General features: G+C 35.0%; 2 protein-coding genes across 2 annotated transcripts; one reads left to right on the forward strand and one right to left on the reverse strand.

Moving 5' to 3' along the window:
- Window positions 1–4486: 4486 nt before the first annotated feature.
- Window positions 4487–5195, reverse strand: LOC143590605 (uncharacterized). Its single transcript, XM_077071036.1, has 2 exons — window positions 5106–5195; window positions 4487–4972 (listed from the first exon to the last, which is right to left on the reverse strand). The coding sequence occupies exons 1-2, from the start codon at window positions 5193–5195 to the stop codon at window positions 4487–4489; spliced, it is 576 nt and encodes a 191-aa protein (XP_076927151.1).
- An 8740-nt stretch (window positions 5196–13935) lies between these two features.
- Window positions 13936–15747, forward strand: LOC143590606 (zinc finger BED domain-containing protein DAYSLEEPER-like). Its single transcript, XM_077071037.1, has 4 exons — window positions 13936–14650; window positions 15081–15367; window positions 15457–15558; window positions 15646–15747. The coding sequence occupies exons 1-4, from the start codon at window positions 13936–13938 to the stop codon at window positions 15745–15747; spliced, it is 1206 nt and encodes a 401-aa protein (XP_076927152.1).
- The last annotated feature ends 531 nt before the right edge of the window (window positions 15748–16278 follow it).

Below are 16278 nucleotides of genomic sequence, written 5' to 3' on the forward strand. Positions count from 1 at the left end.
ATACATCGTCTATTTCCTAATCATCTTCGGATTTATTAGCAGTTCTTCTGGATAACCACTCCAAAAATAGCATCTACACAGAAGATATTTGCCGCGGCTCTCCACTCACCGGCAAGTGAGCAAATCTGTGTCGGTCACGTCTATAGGTTTTCCCCACATATCTCCTCCAGCAGCTGGGTCAGCCCTTTGCGGATATTACGGGGGACACCAGATTCATATAGTGGGGTACAGTTATGCCCGCATATTTATGTCGGTCACAGCACTCCAGTCACTGGAATGTCAAATCCACCAGGATACACCGGATAACTTTAAATAATGTACCCTATACATGTACCGTTATGCCCACATATATCCTCCATTAGCTGTGTCAAACCTTGCTGATATAATGAAGTCATTGATCTGTTAACATCAGCAAGGCGATAATTTGGGGTGACACCGAATTCATAAAAACCAAAGATTGCTCGATGCACCCCATGTGGGCACATCAGTGCAATCTTTGTTGATACTGGAAACCCCATGAAGGTTGATACATGACTTTATTGTGTGGCTGACCAGTGCTGATCCCCACAATCGCCACAATCCCCAATAAAGGACATTATTGGGATCTATGAAGGGGGACTACTAAAGTGTTCCGTTAGTTCACAGCAGCTGCACTGGTAGCACATAAGTTCAAAATAGCATCTACAAAACCAACATATGGTTTTATTTTGTAATAATAACGGACTCCAAAATAGCATTTACACAGCCACCACTATTTCTGAACGAAATTATTATGGCATTGTAGATGCTATTTTCGGACCCCGTCGGCCGTCGTCATTATTTTCCGCCAACATATGATTTTATTTTGCAATAATAACAGACTCCAAAATAGAATTTACACAGCCCCCCCTATTTCTGAACGAAATTATTATGGCTGTGTAGATGCTATTTTCGGACCTTGTCGTCATTATTTTCCGGTGTGGTGGTTTTGGTGGTATAATCTGGTGATGTTTTGATTGAATGTTGAGCGTTTTTTTGAGGTTTTGGCGAGTTGAACGGTTATAACCCGTGGATATTTAACACAATCAAATATGGATCAGATCCGCCAAGGATTGATCGATCCGCCACGGATCTGATCTGCAGCAGAATCCGTGGCGGATCGGTCAATCCTTGGCGGATCTGATCCACATGCAGATATTTATTGTATTATTTTATATTATTCCTTATTATATTTTATTTTAAAAATATTTTATTTTTAAAATATTATATTAAAAAAATATAATATTTAAAAAATATATTATTTTAAAAAATATATTATAAAAAATTGTTGATTTTTTTATTTTATTTTTATATATTTTATCATTCTCAAGTATATATAAAAAAAAGGATATGTAAAAAACATTGTTGATAACACAAACATTTTATTAATAATTATTCATAATAATACAAACATTTTATTCATAGTTTCTCAAACTACAGCGTACACGTCACTTTAAATAAACTGGCTCTTCAGTTTGCACTCGCAAAGTTTCCCTTATTCGAAGATACTCTTTTATACGATCTTCGTACAAAGACTTCAATTCGTGTGCCGCTTCATTTGCGTATCCTTCCCATTGATGTGCTGGTAGCGGCACGGGGAAATTCCCTTCTAATTTGATCTTTAACATTTAAGATAGCTATAACTGGAATATGAGATAGTGGTTCCGGACTCATTCTAATAGGGAAGTAACTCTCACTAGAAGTCAGATGGAGATTGATTAAAACACAGTCATACGTTTGAGCCACTACATGTTTGTGCCCAGGTATCGTAAACCAGCTATTCTTTTACTGGAATAAAGCAGACGTCGAGTAGTCTAGCGAATTACGAACCGTGTCATAATTACCGGTTGTCTCGTAGTTCAACCTGTTCCTCCACCACGATTAGTTAGTGTCCAACTCATTCCTCATGTGCTCTAACGTCCTTCCAGTCTATTTGACGCATTCCTAAACCGAGAGCGATTGCTCGGAAACCGCAATTACCATCTGGCTTTACATCGCTTATTCCTGAGATGAACGGGTATGCCCATGTGGGAATCAGGTGCGTATACTTTTTATATGAATGGGATGTGCTTTGGGTTACGCAGTAATGGAAAACCAAGGTCGGTTGCGGTCTGTTGCTTTTAGATGAACATTTCGGTGGTTTAAGTATCTTAAACTGAGGCTGAGACTGAGACTGGGAACGTGACAACGAATGGGTGGGGGTTTCGGGTGTTGGTTCCCGTGACATGGAGGGGGTGTACAAACTATGTCTGTGGGGATCAAATGACGGGGAGGGGCGTACGAGCTGTGTCTGTGGGGATCAAATGACGGGGACATGGAGTACAAGGTGTGTCTGTAGGGATCAAATGACGGGGACGGGGAGTACGAGCTGTGTTTGTGGGGATCAGTTGACGGGGACGGGGAGTACGAGCTCTGTCTAGGGGTTTCTCTTTTTTTGGCTTGTTGGTTTAGATTTGGATGCCCCCCGAGGGTCCTCTTGTTTCTCAGGCTACTCCTTGTTTGATTTCCCAGGAAGAACATACATTATCTTTGAGAGTAGACTTTTTTTTTGCATCGGTTGTTTAGTCCTAGAACTTGTTTTTTCACATCTTCCTGTTCGCTTCATAGCCTGGTTCTTCGTATCGAACAAACGCCGGACTGAAATCGAGCTTCCTCCAAAAGGGGTCTATGTCTTTTAATGGAATACGCATATTGTTAATAGTGTACCAGTTAAGCTATAAAGCACCCGACAAGCCCCAAAATGTTTGTAACCGGTGGTCGCACGAATTCCCCGTATCTTGCAATGTGTCAAGCAATGTAAGCTCTTTGTCAAGTTTAGTGAGAGCAAAAATTGACACCCTATTATGTAGCTTATTAAACAAAGTCAACTTATGGTACTTCTTGATCCTAACACGGGAGTCTTCAAGGTTCGCACCGATTTCTTCCATTTGGGAATTCACGACTTGAAGGGCAAACGCCGCAATAGAGTCTAGCGAATTGTTCGGCTCCGGAAGGTATCTTTTCAAGTTCGTGTGCTGGCCCTCTACTCTGTTTGTTGTATGCTCGCCGAAGTTTAGTCGGTCGTCAATCCAGCTGGACACGAACTTTTCTTTGTATGGATCCAACCAGTTGTCGCGAATATAATACCAAGCCTCTAGAAAAAAATAAAAAAACAATATAGGCAATGTACAACTAGAATCTGAAATCATGTTTGTATACGGGACAAAGACTTACCACGTCTTTCGTGTCCAGCTAACGTTGCTTCCATTTGACCGCAGTTGTAGTCGTACATAATTTTTGTTGGCGACTCATACAGTACTTTCCATCAGTAAGAGAAGGATTCAAAGATATCTGTCTGAAAAAGACTCTTATGTTTTTTCTTTATGTTCTGTGTGATGTGCCACCTACAAAGGTTTTTGGTAGCTTCGGGAAAGACTATTTCACAGGATTTCATCAAGGCTTGGTCCTTTTCAGTCAGGATGACACGCGACTCCCTACAATCGCCGAGCATGTCTTTAAGTCGTTCTAGGGCCCATGTGAAATTACACTCTTGTTCCCTAAAGATATCCGCGTGTGCAATACAGAAAGACTTTGATGTCTACGTGATGCAGCGGTAAAACCAAACAGAAGATTGAATCACGTTGATTCAATCGAATACCGTGAAGAACTTCCAAACCCTAAAAATCCCACCCAAAGGTCAGGGAAAATGAAGAGAAAAATTAATTATTATAAAATTCAAGTCTATCTCTTCAGATTACATCAACATAATATAAATAGAGTTTCAAATACGAAATGGGCCTAAAATGGGCCATGGGCCAAACACAAACCCAAAAACAAAAACATAAAAACTGACAAAAAAACATAAAATGACCCATAACTTTAATTAGGAGTCGTTTTTGGACTTCAGACAGGGGCCAAACCGCCGTAGGCTGTTTGCCACAATGTGCTCCTCGTCTCAAGCTTCGATTTGACTGGTAATGGGCCTGAAACGGAGCTTCGTGAGCCAAGTTATGCCCGTTTTCGTGGGCCACCTTTGGAGACACGATCATGAGCCTCCAAATATAACATGGCCTGTTCTTCAATAGTTGGGCCTTCATCACTACGCCACACCAACAAACTAAACAAACGGCAACTTGTACATGTTGGTGTTGTACGTCGTGTCAATCAACAACAAATATGGGAACGCACTCCACATGGTATGCGACTTCTCATGACAGAAGAAAACATTCTCCAACTTGTTGGTGGAAGGATTCTCCCATGTGTAAAAGGTAAACCCATGGTTTGAAGAAAGTTTTCAAGTACCTACGTTGGGTTTAACAAAAAATTACTAAATATCAGAATTATAACAAAAATAATATAATAAAATAATATTATAAATAATATTCTTATTAAATCTTACAGAATATATATATTTTATATATAATAAAACCAAATAATATATATTTAAAATAATATACATTAAAAAGAGTTTTACAAAATAATAATATTCTTACAAAAAGTACCTGCATGGGGTGTCACCAATTTTATCTTGGTCATCAACGAGCTTCACGACATTGTATATGTCCCTAGTAATACATTTGTTACCGGGAAAGCTTTCCTTTATGGCTGTCTTAATTTGAGTAGGCCTCAGACCCTGCCTATGTAACATCGCAACCACATCAACTTCCTCGTCGGTCAGTTTCCTTAGAGCCAAATGCCCCTCCTCAAACACAATGGGACCGTGATTGTGCGTCTCGTTGACAACCTCTAGCTTCCAACAATTACCTGCCGCGTTGCACCTCCCAACAAGTTTAAATGGACAACCCCTTTTAATACTCCCGGTATGCCTCACCCTGGCCTTGAGTTTTGGTTCCCCACCTTGATTGCATACAAGTTCAACACTTTTGTTCCTTGAACATTGGACAGAGATAACACAACCATGCTCCTGTCCTGTCTTCTTAACCCAATCCACCAACTCATCAAGAGAATTAAAATACTGACATCAAGCAATGTAAATAAAGTAATATTTAGTAACGTGTTGAAGAAGAATAATAATAAGTTAAAAAAAAACATAGGTCATACATTATCAGTTACATAGGAAAATGTCGTCTCGCGTATGTAAAGATCACCATCATCATCATTATCAACATCGTCATCGCCTCCTTCGCCGTGAGCCTCTTGAAGCCATCAACGACGTTGCTTGTGACTGGTCTTGACATGTATGGTTGCTCTCCTAAAGGTAACTGGTACGAATTCTAGGTTCTGTATTACGGACCGTCTACATGTAATTGCTGCGAAGACTGACCATAAGGCTGTTCGAGTCTGGCATCATATGTATTCGGCGATGTCCAATTATCCTCCGGCCAGGAAGGGTGACTACTGTATATGATATACCCCTGATAAAATATAATGGCCATGTATAATATTTAAAAAATAACTAGCGCGCTGTTGTACTATATAAATATACTAAATAACCTGGTCAGGATTTGGTAAGTCGTACTACTTGATATTTGCATAGCCCAGCTCATGGTTCGAGTCTGGAAGTTCATTCAAATCTGGCAAGCCCGACTGTTTCGGATGATCGTTATATGCGTACCCCGACTGCTCGTCGTTCCCGTCACCAAACAAAATATCATACAACGACATTATCTTTGTATATTATAACAAATATTAGGTTAGATACTTCTTTTTATATATTGTGAGTACAATATCTTAACAAAGTGAGTGGAACATCTAATATATAGAGAAAGGGAGACGAGAGCCTTAAAATTCAATTATTGAATTAATCAGTGGCGGATCGCCCGATCCCTGGCAGATCATGTACGATGTTTGACTGATTTTATAGTCCGAGGTAGACGTGAACGAGGTCTGTGACGGATCGCCCAATCCATGGCGGATCCGGTACAGATATAATAAGACAAAACCCTTTGACATAATAAGACAAAAGCCTTTGATCCATGGCGGATCGCCCGATCCGTGGCGGATTGGGTGGGTGTTTTTAATTTGGGGTGGTGTCTCTAGTAGGACCCTTTTTTTAAGTAACGCTTACATGACCGTCGCATAGAATCCAAAAAAAAGAAAGAAAAAAGAAAGTGTCACGAACGTTAACCCACTACAACCCGACCCTTTGGCACCCCAGTTCCTTAGTGTTGTGTAATAAACGCCAACGTGCCCATAGGGAACCCACAATAAATAGTCTAGTAAAAATAATGTTTTCCCTACACAGTATTGCTAGGGGTGTATATGAGTTTAGTTAAACCCAAGTCTCTTTAGGCTTGAGTTCTGTCGGTTTAACATAAGATAGGAGTTGGAGTTCGGCTCGTTTTACATATGATGGGAGCTCGACATAGGCTTTTTTAAAGCTTGAGCAAGGTTTATGAGTAATTTTTTTTAAAATTGGAACTTGATTTCGGCTCGACTCGTTTTTTATTTGTTAACTATTAAATTATTTATATCATAACTTAATATATATAATATAAAGCTCGGTTTATTAATGAGCTCCAATTTAAGTTCAACTATGTTTAACCATGACTTGATAATAAATTTTAACGAGTTGATTGGGAGAAATTTATGAATGAATCAACTGTGGCTTCTTTATCCAATCCTTACGGCGAAACAAAATTTGGGTTGGACCGAGAAACCCAAATTCCCGACCCAAGACAACAACGATTAAACATATATCATTCAAATCTCGATCTTGATTTTGGAAGTGACGGAATTCGGGTTCGGACCACGTAAAAAACCCAATTATGAAACATCTTAGCCTAAAAGACAAAACCTAAAAGACCGAGACCGGGCCACCATATATGTCTTTGGTTTTTAGTTTCTAAGAATTTAGGGTTCGGGTTCGGCCTGGATGGATACTAACATACACATCCCTCTCAATCATTACCAACTCTAGATCATTTCAATATGACACTGTGATAATTAAAATGATATGTTAATTAAAAGTATAAAGAACTACCAGTTAATCATCATTGGTCTTTGATGTAATTATGCTACTTAACCCTTTACTGGTTCAAAGTTAATTTTTACCTTAACTTTTGGCACTAAGTATATAATTTAACCAACTCTCAAATGTTTAATTTCTTTCAATATTATTATGGTCTACAATGACGGCTACAGATGAAGAAGTTACAGAAAGTATATGAAATTTGGGAACATAACCCTAATGTAGGTAATGAAGGTGAGTTAATATGATTCATTTTCTTAGTATTACAAATTTAAACTATGACGAACTCTTTAATAATAGTTATAAATATTCCATGCAGGGTAATGACAATGCCTTTTCTGCGGGCGGTGATATAGTTGCCATGCGCGACATGATCTTAAAAGGTACAGAAAAACCTCAAAACCAAAACTGTTGATGTCATTTTACGTATTGGCATTCATGTATGTAAGAATAAATATATTTTATATATTTATTTATATGGCCATCATTATCATTTATATAATAATAGATCAAAATAATTAATTATACCTTATTATATATTAGCTTAGTAATTATTGATGGGCCATATTACTCTTAATAGCTAATAAAGGGTTTCCCCTTGGGTGTATATATAGAGAGAATAAATTAACATCATAACCTAATCTCACACAAAAATAAGAAATCACGTGTCTCCTCTCTCTTTTAAACCGGGTTCCTCTCAAGAGCCCTAATCATCCTTAACTATACATCCTAAAGGGGAACTCGATCAAGATGACAAGTATGTCGGCTACATCATACCCTGCTGCGGTTACTACTCTTCATGCTGTAACAGGTTCATAGGTTTAATATTTATCATGACTTCTATTACTTACATGAAGAACTGATCAACATGTGGCATCAGAGTGATGTTGATTAATCAGTTCTTCATGTTTTCCCTAAATCTGGAATTGAATTAGAAGACATGGACTAAAACTTGATAAACCCTAATTTTTTCGGTTTCTTTTTCATGTTCTATTACGGAAACAATATATGATACTGTTTAAAATCGCTAAAATTCATATTTAATAAACCCTAATAATTTCGAAATCTGTTAAAATCATGTTTAAATATTTCGATTCCAGTTTTTGTATATGTTTAATAATTAAAATTTTCAACGATGTCTTCGTGTTCATCATAATTTTTTGAAAATTATAATATATTTTGGTTCAAATCTGGATTAAAAATCTGTTAAAGTTAATTTAGGGATATAATTTTTCAAATCTTGAATTAATTAAAAGTTTTGGTATTTTCTAAAAAGATTTGAATCCCATTAAAATAGGAAATAGATATAATTGTTAATCCTTAAAAGATTTGAACCCAATCTTATTACTATCATTTTAGATTTCGAAATCAGTTTAGGGCAACTAGTTTACGGAATTAATTGTATGTGTTTTATTAATGTTTATTGTGTTTTCAGTTTAATTAGGATAATATTAATTTTTGGATTTTAGAGTTCTTGGATTTTAAACTTTATGGCCTTATACGGGATATATTTTTTTTTATTTTTTTATTTTTTATTTATTTATTTTTTTGGAATAGTTTTCCAATCTTTTTCCCGCAAGCACACTAATTTTCCGAAAACTCATTACTTTACCCGAAAACCCATAATACTCGAAAACATATTAACCAAAAACACATATCATCCGAAAATTATAATTTACCCGAAAACGTTATTTCTCGAAATCCTTAATTTTACCCAGAAAGTTTTTGCTATTAACTCATTAAAATGTTTTGTAAATACTTAAACATTATAAAATTTTACAAAACATAAAGGCTTAACTTGAATGAACTTTTGATGTATCACTTCTGCCCAAAGGTGATGAGTTACATTTACCATATCATTCAAGTCTAATTGAAAGCTTTTGTTAGTTTTGGCATAACATGACACAAATGTCTCACTTCTGCCCAAAGGTGGCGCGTTGCATTTATATCTAGCAAAACTAACCCGTGCATAATTAAAATAATTGTATCACTTCTGCCCAAAGGTGATGGGATACAATTGTTTTGCACACATACTTAAATAAATTTTACTTCTGCCCAAAGGTGATTTATTTTTTGTTTAAGTAGAACTTTTAATTATAGTATATTAGTTTGATGTTAATAATAGACATATCACATCTTCAATAAAATATAATGATCCTCATATTAATGATCCTTCATTAATCTAATGATCATAAGTTTTAATATGTATTATCTTAATATCCCATAACATTACTCACTAAAATTTTCTTCTATAAATAATTATCTCATCTAAATAGTCCACTCTAATATTAAAACATAATATAAGTTTTACATCATAAAGAGTTTCAATAATATTTAGCTATTCTCAGTTTTAGTTATCCCTTAAGACATGATATGACTATCTTACTGCTCTTTATAATAACAATCATTCCATTGAAAACCGGAGCATAACAAATAGAATGAGTCAATCATAATGTCTCTTACGATAATGATAATCAAGAACTTATATAAATAAATGCTATCACTAGAGTTATTCTAGATTTAATTTTTCCTAAGACTAATCAAAATAACTCCTAAGATTCATGCACTCCTTAAAAGTTCTAACAATAAGGTTAAATGACGTTATTGAATACATCATAATGTACAATACAATGACCATAAAGTTAAGGGCTCACACATGGAAATAAGTACACTTTTCTAATGCATTACATACTAAAAGTTTCTAATATTACAATTTGTTGCCTTAAGTATCAACTATAACACTCAGAAGTACCAAAGGAAAATGAGTGTGTTGATCAACAACATATGTACACAAAAAGAAATGTCTGGTGCTAGAAATAAGATATTATTCAACTCACTACCACTAAAACCTATAAGAGGATATTCTAAGGTTCATAGACAAAATACAAGTATTACTTCCAGCTTTAGGTTTCTTAAGGAGAAGTCCCATTGCAAAAATATGTCATTAGATTAGGCATAGACATTACAAGACTATCCATAATTCAAAAGAACAACTGGCTAAAATTGATAGTTGTAGAATAATGATATATAAGTATGCTAATCCTAATATTCCCATTAACACATGATTTGTTGAGTCTAGTTCTATATGTTTACCCGAAATCAACAAATAACTAACATGAGTGTTAGTGACAAATTTAAATGTTAAGGTTATTAGAACCATGATAAACTGTCTTTTAATTACACTTTATGATACCTTAAATATTCTGAAGATTAATCAGAATTTAGTATCAATACTTAAGTTACATTATGACAGTTATAAGGTTTCCATAGCCAACATAAAGTCACTCTTACCTTAAACTCTTATATTATTTGTTATCAATATCTGGATTGAAACATTTATAAAATAGAACTAGATGATAATGTATACTTTCACAACTTTTGTTATAATGCAAATAAAAATTTAACAAAAGACAAATGACACTTATAAAATTCATCCATTAAAACCAAATTTCATGAGAAATCATGACATGGTTGATGAGGGTGATATTTTCATCTAATCTCATTCTTAGTGATTTTAATCATGTGTTAAATGCCATAAAACATTACTTGGCTTAAGGAATAAGTATGGGTCCACCATAAGTTATATTTCACTGACATTCGTGGAACTTATTCAAACAGAATATTAAGACATAATTCTTTTATCATTTAAAAAGCTATTTACTTGTATCTAATATGACTTCTATGATCCATGGTTTTAAAGAGATCCATTTATATATAACTAATACGATTTATTCTAAATATGTCCCTAAGTTTATTATGACATCTGGACGTTAATGAAATCAAATCAAGTCTAACATATATATGAGAAATTCCCACATTACATACATCATTGAAACTCCTTATGTAGTTTTTCTAGAGATATTAAAGATCAGTGGGAGCCTTAAGTGTCTCAATCATATCTTACAAGATTTTCAAGAGGTGGGGGAGTGAAAACTTGATATTATCTCAATTGCGACAGACACCTCTGATATCAACCACATTGTTTATAAAGAAAACTGAATGCATTAATATACTTCAAATTACATTATCTAATCTTTCATTACCATCTAGGTGATACACCTATCATACAATACGATTCATAATTCTATCTGTTTAATGTATCCTAACATCCCGCACACAAATCTTACACACATCAAGCACTTAGCACGTAAGCAATCACTACATCTAAATTGTACCTGAAAAGCATGTGAGAAAACGGGTCAACTACGAATAGTTGGTGAGTTTCACAATTTTAGTAAACCATGATAAATCCATATCATAATATAATATTATCGATGTAATTATGCTGAGCCCACAAGTGAAACATCTGTTAACCCAGAACACTTCCAATAACCTCTGGGGACACTGTTAACCCAGAACACTTCCAATAATCTCTGGGGACACTGTTAACCCAGAACACTTCCAATAATCTCTGGGGACACTGTTAACCCAGAACACTTCCAATAATCTCTGGGGACACTGTTAACCCAGAACACTGTTGCGGGACCTTACAATATTAACAACTCAGACAATTACCATATTAGCACATTTCCGTACGATTCCCGTACAATAAACATTATATAAATACATTCATTTCCATGCGATCAGCATGTACTTAAACATTTTGATAGAAACATGCTTTCCGCCCCGGGAAAATATTTAAAACAGTTCAGTAAAAAGGGGCTCGTGAAACTCACCTTAGCACATGCAAGCAGGTAACAACAATCATTATCAATTAACGCGTCCAATCTGTAATATGATTCCTAAGATCGTTATTATACACTTATTGTTTATATAATCTTTTAACCATATCGACTGGTACATCTGGGGACACTGTTAACCCAGCACTGTACCCGTTCTGGGGGCACTGTTAACCCAGAAACACATCTCCGGACTCAGATTGTGATGTCGTTTAGAGTTCAACAGTCAAATCTTCTAATAGCTTGTTTTCCCCGTTTTGCGTGCCTAACACGGTTATCAAATTTTATGTTTCAAAATGAGTTTGGTCACACACGACCCGAAAATAGTTGTTGACTGATAATTTAAAGTGGTGAAATTAGTACTCGGTTTAGACGCCCCGATTGACCGCGGGACCCGTTTCCGTCTTTGGCGTACCAGAAACTGTTAAATCGGTTAAAAATACCCAAATCATCCGAATTATTTTCGGATGATTCATTTTTACTTGTTTAACTCAATTATATGAAAATAGTCCATTTTTAGGGTTTTTATACACCAGTCAGCTCGCTTAAGCGAACTTCACCGGTTTACGCGTTTTAACTTTAAAAGTTTGATATTTAGCACGATTAATTATCCGTTTACTCCCGGATCTTGAAATTTTGCACAAATCACTTTTTAACAGTGGGGAATTTTATAAAAATATTTCCAGAATTAATTCTTATATTTAAAATTTATTTATCTATTTTTAAACACCATTTAAACACTAAATATGTCGTAAATACCAAACGATCTTAGAAAAATCCCAAATTTTTCCTAGATGTCCCCTGCAATCCACATAGTCCCCTGTAATTTTTCCAGAACCAAAATCTTCTTTTACATGCCCTTTTTACAAAAACCGAGCTAGAAATCCCTAGAACTCGTTTAACCGAAAAGCGTACTTAGACTTCTCCATCGGACCTCAAATTTTGTGTGTGACTTATACATGATATAAAAAGCTTATCTGAAATTTTCCAGAATTTTTCATGATATTTAACTATTTTTCACCATTTTTGGCCAAAACCGAGCATTAAATTCACCAAATATTCATCCTTTATCCAAAAATTACCAAAAATTCACAAAACTCTTATTTTCATGTGTAGAACATCCCTGTAAAATTTCATGACCTAACTCTAAACGACCAACAATCTGCCCAAAAACACATACACCGACATAAACCGAATATACCTTTCGTTTTCCGCCACTACAAGCTACAAACTCGTCTTTCCGCCTTATCTACCACTAAACACAGAGCCTACAAACAACATACCACAATACCAAGCAAGTTACACTCACGATCAAGCCATTTCTTTCATGGTTTCGGTTATGATCCCAAAAACAAGGATTTAACCGTAAAAATTCGTTTTTGATTCGTTTAACTCCTTTCTTGGACCAAGATCCCTTGTATAACCCGTATACATCACTTGATCATGCAAGAATCGGTTTCCATCTTTGAAACCTCATTTTCTTGCAAACAAACTCAAGAAACCAAGATGAACACGTGATTAACTCGATTCTTACCTCGGTTTTCTTGCTCAATTTCCGGATTTTTGGATGTTAAAGTGGAAAGGATTGAAGGATGTTGAGAGAATTGATGAGAAAAAAGAAAATAAGAATGGGAATGTGGACATAGAGTCCGATCGGCATAAGGGAGGGGTGGGGTGGGACCCACCTCTTCATTTCTAGCCACAAGTTTGGATTCTCGAAATCCGGATAATGTTTTGGATAATCTGGTTTAGTTCGTTTTTCGGTTAAATGTCTGATTCGGCTTAAAACGAGGTTAAAACGGTCGTTTTTCGGCTTTAAAATGAAATTTATATAAAACCGATTTAAAAACTTTAAAAACTTAAACCATAACATTTATTAACTTAAAACGTCATATTATTAATAATTGCGCATCTTTTTCGGCTTGATCGATCATCTCTTGCTCGGTTTGGTATTAAAGGTTTCGTTTAATGTACCGTCGTACCATTAAATCGAAATCCTTTTTTTTCTGTGCTTTAATCCACTTATCCCGAAGCTTTAATACTTCGTAACATCACTAAATATCATATATCTCGTCTATAATTGAACCCTCGATTCATTCGGGCTTTAATAACTATCGATCGTTTGATCGCATATCCAATACGGTGAATTATATATTCACGTACAATCAATACAATGAACCATGTATTCTCGTATAATTACCATGGTAACTCATGTACCCGATATTACGTATGACGTAACTAACGTCTACCGGTTAGGGTATACCTGGTTTCGTCGGAAACGTTACAGAGAGTGATTCTATCCAAGTTGATTTAGAAGATGGCTTCTCAATGGATATGGATGTGGATGATGAGGTTCACTCGGTGGAGGAAGAAGATATAAACGATAGCAAATCTGGGTTAAAGAGAAAACAAAACGAAAGAAAAGAGATATCTCCTGTGTGGCAGTACTTCATTAAACACACTAACAAAAAAGTAGGAAAAGGGATTCCAGCCGAGTGCAAGAAATGCCATTATATCATGATATATGATCATGGCCAAGGTATGGGTAATCATACGAAACACATAAAAAGTTGCTTTGGTTCTACTTATAAAGATGTTGGTCAAATGCTTTTAAATAGTGACATGAAGTTAAAGTCGTCTTCTTTATCTAACAATACGTTTCGTGAGATGATTATAGATGCTATTGTGATGCATAAATTACCTTTATCATTTGTTGGGTGTAAGGCTTTTAGATATTTGTTTAAGTATCTGCAGCCTGATGTGAATATTCCCTATAGAAATACCGTAAAATATGATTTAGTGCAAAAGTTTAAGAGAGAAAAAGAAAAGTTGAAAGTTATTCTTATGGAATCACCTGGGAGGTTATGCTTAACTAAAGATTTATGGACTTCTATTACTACTGATGGGTATTTAGCAATTACAGTTCACTATATTGATAAACATTGGGTTTTGCAAAAGAGAGTTTTATCATTTTCTTTTATGCCACCACCTCATGCTAGTGTTGCCATATGTGAAAATGTGTTTTCTATTCTAGTAGAGTGGGGTATAGAAAAAATATATATATATTTAGTGTGCATTGGATAATGCATCTTCTAATGATGCTTTCATTAGGCTTCTAAGAGAAAAATTGAATACAAAATCATCACTTGTTTCTAAGGGTGCTTTTCTTTCACTTGATATGTTGTGCTCATATTTTGAACTTGATTGTGCAAGATGGGTTGAAGGAAATTGGTGATTGTGTTTACAAATTAAGAGAGAGTATCAAGTATGTGAAAGGTTCACAACAATGGAAGGAAAAGTTTTTGAATGTGTTGAGTTGTGTTCAATTAAAAAATAAAAGGGGTTAAGGCAAGATGTTGTTACTAGGTGGAATTCAACATATTTAATGTTTGATGGTGCTCTTTTTTATCGACGTGCATTTAGCCATTTTGAATTGCGTGATTCTAATTATAAAGAATGTTAAATTGCATTAGAGTTGGATAGGATTGAAAAAAAATGTTCGTTCCTTGAAGTATTATGTGACAAATATTTTTCGGGTACCAAATATCCGACTGCAAACTTGTACTGTGCACATGTTTTTTTGGCTTATTTGACTATGTATGATGGGATGAATTCTGAAGATGAGTATATAAAAAATATAGCAAACTTGATGATGGGGAAGTTTCAAAAATATTGGTATGATTTTAGTCCTACGTTAGCCGCAGCTGTGGTGTTGGATCCTAGATTCAAGTTGCATTTTATCGATTGGAGTTATTCAAAAGTTTATAGGAGGAAAGTAGTGAATATACACATGTTGCTCAGTTATTGCATTCTACTTTTCATTAATATGCTATTTCCATGTTAAATGAGGGTGAGGATACAAGGAATGATTCAACACCTACTTCAGATGGTAGCAAAGGTGTTAAGGACACAAGTGGTGTTTCAACATATGGAGCGAGTTCAAGACTTAAGGTAATTTTTATGTTTGTTCATTTATTTGTTTTATGTATATTTTATTTTAATTATTAACTAACTAATTTTTTTATTAATATGTTTTAGGATTTTGATAAATTTCAAAGTAAAGATTTTACAACTAACCAAAATTCAAAACTGCGATTGTACTTAGAGGAGTCAAGAGTTGGCTTTTTGGAAAGCCAATGAGTTTAGATATCCCATACTAGCGAGGATGGCAAGAGACTTTTTGACTATTCCAGTATCTACTGCGGCATCGGAGTCAACATTTAGGGCAAGTGGAAGAGTGATTACCGAACATCGAAGTTCACTTAGTAAAGCTACCGTTGAGGCTTAATATTCACAAAAGATTGGTTACAAGGAGATTTTTGAAATGTCAATCTTTTCTTGATTTTAATAAGTTTTATACATGATATTATATTAATTATATAATGTATATGTTTGTTTGTACTTTGTAGGTTCTAACAAAGTTAGTGTGGAAGAGCTCACTGAAGATAAAATGTCGCTTGACATTAGTTGTGAATCAAATGCTTCAAACTCGATGAACAATCCTAAGGTACCAACTCCAAATGCTTCAAGTAGTGTTGTTCTCTAAAAACAATGAACAATCCTAATGTACCTCACTCTAAAACTTTCTAATAATGTTACTTGATAAAACTATATGAATATGTCCAATTGTCCATTATTAATATGACTAATTGACTATACTTATATTGTGTG

Source organism: Bidens hawaiensis, unplaced genomic scaffold, assembly GCF_021521415.1.
Source record: "Bidens hawaiensis isolate Kalapana, Puna unplaced genomic scaffold, B.hawaiensis_p1.1 tig00038689_1, whole genome shotgun sequence".
NCBI lineage: Eukaryota > Viridiplantae > Streptophyta > Magnoliopsida > Asterales > Asteraceae > Bidens > Bidens hawaiensis.